Source organism: Crocodylus porosus, unplaced genomic scaffold (genome assembly GCF_001723895.1).
Source record: "Crocodylus porosus isolate Cpor-Errol unplaced genomic scaffold, CroPor_comp1, whole genome shotgun sequence".
In the NCBI taxonomy this organism is placed as follows: Eukaryota; Metazoa; Chordata; order Crocodylia; family Crocodylidae; genus Crocodylus; species Crocodylus porosus.
Window position 1 is genome coordinate 49,813,597 of NW_017728949.1, and position 7,952 is coordinate 49,821,548.

The 7,952-nt window shown below is 38.6% G+C and overlaps 1 protein-coding gene across 1 annotated transcript; it reads left to right on the plus strand.

The window, feature by feature from the left end:
- The first annotated feature begins 532 nt into the window (after window positions 1–532).
- On the plus strand, window positions 533–5,971 carry GCG (glucagon). The gene is made up of 4 exons (XM_019553632.1): window positions 533–630; window positions 1,660–1,821; window positions 2,747–2,800; window positions 4,808–5,971. Exons 1-4 carry the CDS (start codon window positions 533–535, stop codon window positions 4,947–4,949), a joined length of 456 nt encoding a protein of 151 aa, XP_019409177.1. The 3' UTR covers window positions 4,950–5,971.
- Window positions 5,972–7,952: the final 1,981 nt, after the last annotated feature.

Consider the following 7,952-nt stretch of genomic DNA (forward strand, 5'->3'; position numbering starts at 1 on the left):
CTTTATCCTAGAGACCTTTGGGCAGGTGACTGTTGATTTAGATGACAGAAAGAGTAAAGAATGGAGAAAAATATGTTGAGTCAGACTGAGAAGAGTGGTCAATGTGACACTACACTGCCTGATGGGAGTCTGCTTTGATTTCTTTAGTCAAGAGATGCAGAAAATTAAAAAAGAACACCTGAAAGTGACCTCAGTTTTCATACTACAGCACACTGAAACAATGTTATAAACCCTAGCTTTTATGCAGCACAATTTATCTGTGCGTCTCAGGTGCTCAACGCCCTCATTTTACAGGTGACAAACTTGAAGATATAAGAGACTTGTCCAAGGTCATCCAACAGGTTAGTGGCCCAGAATAGATCCTAGGTCCTCTGAGTCTCAGTCCAAAGCTCTATTCATTTTATACCCATGTATATTCAGTTTCATTCGATGTGAATTCAGTACAGAACTAAGAGGGTTTTCCCTTTCATATATTGACTCTGATGTCAAGGTGATTGTGTTTCTTTCTTTCCCCTATCTCTTGTGACAGGCAATGAAAATGAAAAGTGTTTATTTTGTGGCTGGGTTGCTTTTAATGATAGTCCAAGGCAGCTGGCAAAATCCCCTTCAAGACACAGAAGAAAAATCAAGGTAAATACGTCAAACTCAACTTTTCAATCACCACCACAAATACAATAATCTAGTTTTTTTATACCAGTAACTTCAGGCAAAATATTCTGTAATTTAAGAAAAACTTTATTATGCCATTACACCATTACATTATATTGGCTCTAACAAAGGATCAGAGAGAGGTATCTCTACTGCAAATAATAGAATACAAATTGCTTGGTATTTTGAACAGTAGTCTTTTTCTACTGTGTAAGGGGACTTCATACTTATGTTATACTTTGTCAGACAGCAGATCATAAAATCATAGAAAAGTAGAGCTAGAAAAGACTAGAGGTTGTTATCTAGTACCACACCCTTCTCAAGTCAGGATCATTCCTATCTAAACAATTCCAGACAAGTATTTGTCTAACATGTTTTAAAAAACGTTAGGAACAACTTTCACACATAACTGTTAGACATGATGTCTGTCACAGGTATTGACAGTACCTTCAGCCCCCTGCAATGTTCTGCCACTTCAATGACAGGAAACAGTTTGTTAAACTATGCTTAAGCGATCAAGGGACGTGAACCACATCCCCCGCTACAGACAAAGGCAAAGAGGATCCGCAGACCTCTGTTAAAATCTCCAGCCTTGAGTGTGACCAACGTCCAACAGTTCATAGGAATGCAAACTTCCCTCTCCTCCCTTCCACACCCCTCTAGTTCCAGTAGTAATAGGAGAGGGGAATATTTCTTCTTGGCCCTGTGTGGTGACCAGCAGAGCCCAGAAGCATTAGAAAACCAGACAACGTACATTTTGCACTCCTACCTGGTGACTGTAAACAACTCCACCTTGCACACCCTGACTGGGGAGCCAGAACTCCCCTTTCTACCATCTATCCTTTCCATAACCTTATCCCAGGTCCTTTAAACTTATTTCATAACCTAGCCAGTCGTGGTCATATATCAACAGATTTTTGGTCTTATTCTGTTAGAAGGTGGGGTTATACTTTTAAAGAAGAGTCGATGCACCTACTCAGTGCGGATTAATGTGTTACAAACTATTCATAGATCATTCAAAGCTTCCCAGTCTGAACCACTAGATGAATCTAGACAGCTGAATGAAGTGAAGCGTCATTCACAAGGCACGTTCACCAGTGATTACAGCAAGTACTTGGACACTAGACGAGCTCAGGATTTTGTGCAATGGTTAATGAGCACTAAAAGAAATGGGTAAGCATATTGGTCATGCTGTTATTAATCATCATCTAGAAAAAGCAGCCCAAAGTCTAGTACAAGTCAGAAATCAGTTTACTGGGTTTCAGCTTCACATTACAAGACACGGTCTATTTTACTTTTCGATTAATTGCATGCAAACCAGAGAAGATCTCAAGGATAGTTTAAACATGCTATGAATATGTTCAAAGAGATTAACCATATGTGGAAGGTCATTGTTTGAAACAGCAGAAGTGTTTGACTGAAAACAGTCATCAGACTGTTGACTAAATCAAGCACAGTATCAGTATATTATCTGAGATACCATCTATCAGGAGACTGTACACTTCCCTTGTGGGACTCAAGTCTAGATCCTTAGAAGTGTTTAAACATCTTGGAGTAAATGAGAATCAATGCCTAAATATCCTTGAGGATCGAGGTGATGAAAACCTAATACTTTTTTTTCATCTGTAGGTACTCTGATATTGCAGTCTCATTATAGAAACTATATCTAGAATTAAACTCTGTTGGATACTGGGTACCTTAACAATGCCACATAAATACCGATACTATGAAAAATATGTTTTAGTCAAGCATAAGTTATTGGCCCCAGTGCCAGTAATTCGATAAAATTATACAGCCTGTGTTATACAGATGATAAAGTTAAATGTTTATTTATGATATTACAATCTATGTTTTGCTAATATGGTTATTTTACTGTGGGGCAGTGAACATACAAGACTACAGTTGCATAGAACTAATAATTTTGAGAGCCTATACTAAACTAAGTATCAACACCCTAAAATTGTTTATACTTACCCAATAGTCATGGATGCTTGTAGTGACATGTAAATAATATTCAGAAGAATTCTATCGTGTTATGAATACTGCAAGTTTCCTTATGTAATATTAGTAATCTAATGACTGTGGGTTTCTGCTACAGACAACAAGGACAGGAGCAGAGAGAGAATGAAAAATTCCTGGACCAGCTGTCAAGGTACTTCAAAGCACTGGACATGTTTACTCATGGGAGAGTTAATAAAAAACATAGTCTAATATAATTCCTTCCAGCTTCACAATTATAACCAAAATAATACAGAGTCTAGCACTGAAGAAGCCATCCTACTTTTTAAGTCAAAGAAGAAATTATTGAGACTGTTGTTATGAAAGGGAAGTTTGGAATCATGAGTTACTTGGTTTCAGAAATGGCTTCCAGGATACAGCAGTTCAAGGGTACTAGATTTCAGGAAAGGAAATTGTAATAAATGGATAAATACAGAGTATAAGGTAAAAAAAGGAAAAATCCATGTAGGTAGAAAAAAATTGCTGATTGATACAAGGGAGGCTACAACAAGCAATGGATACAAATAAACATGCCCTGTACACATACTATGGACACTGTCAGAGACAGGGTGCTGGGCTCGATGGGCCACCAGTCTGACCCAGTATGGAACTTCTTATATTCTTAAAAAGACTAGATCCTAACAGAGATTAGAAATGATGCATCAACTGAATACAAGATAGTAAGGAAAGGGCATTAATATTTGACAAGGTAGTGAGATGGGAATCTGTGTTAGGTCTAATTTTTTGTAAATTGTTCATTCTACAAGAGGAAATAGGTGTCACAGTCACTAACTGGAGGACAACAACTCTATCTTGTGATAACTTAAAGCTTTTCACATTTGTTTTTCTTCCACACTGAAACAAAGCACACCTTTAAATATTTTTGTAAATGAAATTGTGTCAAAAATTCTGGTTTTCTGTTAAAAGTCAGGGGTTTCATTCATATACTTTTCTCTCTATTATAAAAAATGACCAGAGAGCCCACCCCAGGTCTCAGAGACCTTTCCAATGAAAACTTTGTCAAAATCACTATACCTCTGTGAAATATTTCAGCTTCAATGAAACAGAATATTTTGATGCAAATAACATTTTGTCAAAAATGTTCCAACCAGCCCTAGCTAACATGCCAATAAAAAGTGCAGATGGTACCAAATTGGGAGGAATAGTGAAATCCCAAGATGACAGAATATTAATAGGAAGTCTACAAAGACTTGAAACATAGGCAGAAAATAAGAGATGCAAAAAACAAATGTGAGCTAATATATCTGGAGAATAATACTCCAAAATTCCACAATGCAGTATTTCTTCAGAAAAGATCAGTGTGATTGATTTTGACTGCAAATGAAAGGGCAAAACATCAAGGAAAATGGAGGAGCCATTAAAAATGGCTGGGGGGGGGCCTGAAAGCAAAAGGCATCACATCTCTTAAGTCTGGCTACAAACGATCAAAATAGATGGACTGGAATTACTGAGGGTGGTAAAAGATAGTGTAATTATGAGTAATAGAATAAAAATATTGATATAAAAATGAGAAAAACTCTTGCTCATTAGACAGGGCTGTCCAACTTCTGAGTGGCCAGGCAGGGCAGGAAGCAAGCTTCCCAGTTACATGCTCTGAGGGCTCCCTGCTCCCCCAGGCCACGTGCCACTCCATGCAACAGTGGGCATTCCCCCACTGCACTATGCCAGCACCCACAATGCCCTGCACACTGCTACACCACATGACCCCCCTGCTGCACTGTGCCAGTGCTCCTGTACCATGTAAGGTTTCTGGGTCCCTGCAGGGTCCCTGTTCACAGGTTCCCTCAGCCCTGTGGGCTGCACTGTGACACACCATCTCCAGAGGTGGGGTAGGATGCAGAAGCTGGAAAGGAAGGGGGAGGAGCTAATATATCCAGAGAATAATACTCCAAAATGCCACAATGACATTGTGGATGTCTCTACAGCCCAGAGACATCAGCTGTAGCAGCAGTGTCTCGAGTGGTGAGGAGAGTTGAGCCTGGACCCAGAGCCGAGGGGCCAACAGGCTAACCCCTAGAGAGCTACATGCAGCTGCAGGCTGCCAGTTGAGCAGCTCTATCATAAGACATAAGGAAGCCAAGGAAAGAATTGATAATGTGTTACTAAGATCCAGATCCCAAGAAAACTGCTCTTTTTTCAGCAATGGACTTGCCAAGCGTCATGCTGAATTTGAGAGACATGCTGAGGGCACCTACACCAGTGACATTACCTCATATTTGGAAGGTCAAGCTGCCAAGGAGTTCATTGCTTGGTTAGTGAATGGACGAGGAAGAAGAGAGTAAGAATCCATTCCTATCATTAAATGCTGTCTAGCTTTTTAGGTTAGAAATCAAGCCTAATAGTTCCATAATGTATTTTTGATTAGTGTCTGTGTAGTTCAGTTTATTTTGTAATTTAAATTGCATTGTAGGTATGAGCCAGTCATTTTAAATGATTCAGTCCAACTACAGATTAAAATGAAGCTGTTTAAGAGTTCACTGTGCTGTTACTTTTGTAAAGGTCAAGTTATATTCCAAGGTCAATGTTTCGAAATCCAAACCAGACTTTCCTCTAAAAAGCTGCCCTTTTCTGCTCCCATATCCCTGTTAGCAGTACCCCTACTCCAACAGTCACTAAGAAGACCAACCTTGGTATGATCTTAGATTCCTCTCTACTCTTTCCCCTTGGCTCTCAGAGCCCTCTTTTACATTTTCTTCTGCAATATTTCCAAGGTTTGACTTTTCCTCTTATTCCCTCTCACCAAAGTTCCTATCTGGGCCCTGGTAACTCATTCTTTCTGCTCTCCCATTCGTTTACTACTTTGTTCTCCAATCTCTCCCGCATGCTGCTTCAAAATAACTTTAGTTTCCTGCCATCCTGATATTTTCTTTTTTGATCCTTTTTCTCCTTCTGAAATGGTTCAAGGTTTTCCTCCCTGTTCCCTCCTACTTCCTGTCCTGCTCTGTACACTCATCCCAGGCTTTCCATTTCCTGCTAACTTCATCAGTCCATTCCTGACTTCATGCCTTTTTTCATGATAACCTTATCCTTGAAAAAGCCTCCCATTTGATCTTTCTAGGACACTCTGTCACCTCATATTTCAAATCTCTATCTGTTCTGCTCAGTTTAGCAGTAACCAAGCCCTCAGGCCACTCCCAAGTGCCACGTGTTCTGAACTTATTTGTGTCTTTAGACTGTAAGCTCTTTGGGGCAGGGATTTCATGTCACCTTCTGGTTATATTTTACCAGCTGTAAATTAGCATGTACATCTCTGGCACTATATAAAAAATAATAAACAATGATAATAATAAAATATAACCTGTAAGATAAGATTGTGTGTTGTAGTATAGCAAGAGCTAACAGAAAAAGTAATTCTGAAAGGACTGACAGTTCCCTGAAAGATAGAGATAAATGAGTCAGATCACTTATGAAGAAGAGAATGGTGGCAAGTTATACTGGCATTCAGATTTCCTGTCATTTTGCTGTCATGGATAATTAATGGCTTTCATCAGCGGGGACAATGTATTCTGTCACCTGTAGATAAGAGATGATAATTAGCAATTTGGTCAAGATGTACTCAGCTCAGAAACCTGTAACCCACTTTTCTTATTATCAATGCTGGTGTTATTGAAGATCAAATTGACCTCTGGTATATCTTAGAACAATCTAGTGGCCACTCTAAATTATGCCAGTTGGAAGGATCCCCAAGGAGGCCACTTGCTGCCAGAGGTCCCCAAACACCATACTCTCCAGCATCAGCACACCTGGCTCCAGTCCAACAAAAAGTCTCAGTGCTTTTTGGGAGGAGAAAGCTCTCAGGGAAGTCTCTGGTTATCTTAGAATAGCTTTCCAATGGTACAAAATGAACAAAACCAGGGGCTAGAATCTATATGTTTGTATACAGCCCATAATCACACAGGAAGACACATTGTAATCTGATAACTGTTAATTCACAACAAAACCATCAAGCCTACTTGAGGCAGCTAATAGCTCATTTTCATGCAGTAAACATTTCAGGAGCTATAAACCTAGGATGTATGAGATCCAATAACAACTAATTACATGCATAAAACAGTTGGCTACAATGTAGTAGCAATAGTGTTTTCATAAGTAATGAACCCTAATTTGTCTGCGATGGATTTTGTTTTGTCATAGTTTTATCTGTGGGTAACATTGTTTTAGGAATCTGCAGTTTCATGTATATCTGGCTTTTTTTCAAAAAATGGAAAGTGAGGAATTTTGGCTTACGTATAAAAAGTTATAAGAAACTGGTAGGGAGAATGTCACATAGACCTTTTCCAACTCTGGGCTCAGTTTTGCATTTCTTCCAACCAGTGGGAATACTGAGTGTGTAAGCAATGTAAAATGGGACCCTGGAAGAATTGTGCTTATTTTTCTGGGGTTTCTTTTGACAATTTCTCCCCTTTGAAGTTTCCCAGAAGAAGCTCTTCAAGCTCAAGAAATGGGCAGAAGACATGCAGACGGCACTTTCACCAGTGATATCAACAAAATCCTTGATGACATGGCTGCCAAAGAGTTCTTAAAGTGGCTGATTAACACAAAAGTTACCCAAAGGTTCTTGAATTTTGATATTTTTACGTTTTAATATATCATTTATTTAAATTATTGATCAAAGAAATTTTAAACTACCAGGAAATTATAACGTCAGAAATATTATTAAAAATATGCTGAACAGACTTAGAGAACACAGTCTAAAAGATTGCCCTGGAAGCCAGGAACTCCTGTATTTTAATCATACCTCCTACCTCTCCCTGTGGTTGAAACCAAGCTAGTTTCACTCCGTGCTTCATTTTCCCAGTCATAAAATGGGAAAACAAAAGTTTCTAACTCAGCTCACAGTGTTTTTAAGATTTAAAGACAAGAAATTGCTCAACTTGATACACACTTAAAGCACACTGCAGCATCTATGCGCTAAAAAATCAAGCCCCTTTTACTCATGTTACATAGAAATGTAAACACTCCAGGTCACTAAACACTTTGAGAGATGTAAGCTAGCAAGCGATAAGTCTTAACTATAATACTTTGTCAAACAAAAGCTTGAAAGTAATAATTAAAATGTGACATTTTATATTTGTCTATTTTGTATAGCGTGACATGGCAACAAATGTTTAAAGAAGAATGGCTATTAGAAACCTTTTTAAAGCTTTAGTTTTAGAAATAATTGTCATAGCTAGGAGATGTGTTCCACATACACTTCATAAAACTTCTAAGAACCATAACAGATCCTAAGTGTTTTTTCTTCTTTTTCCAGGGACCTTTTGGAAGAATACCAGTAGAAGTATGGA

Excerpts from the sequence above, each read along its gene's own strand:
- GCG (XM_019553632.1), top strand. The coding sequence starts at position 533 with ATGAAAATGAAAAGTGTTTATTTTGTGGCTGGGTTGCTTTTAATGATA. Across the intron at positions 631-1,659 it reads GACACAGAAGAAAAATCAAG|ATCATTCAAAGCTTCCCAGT; the intron begins GTAAATACGTCA and ends AACTATTCATAG. Across the intron at positions 2,801-4,807 it reads TTCCTGGACCAGCTGTCAAG|CAATGGACTTGCCAAGCGTC; the intron begins GTACTTCAAAGC and ends CTCTTTTTTCAG.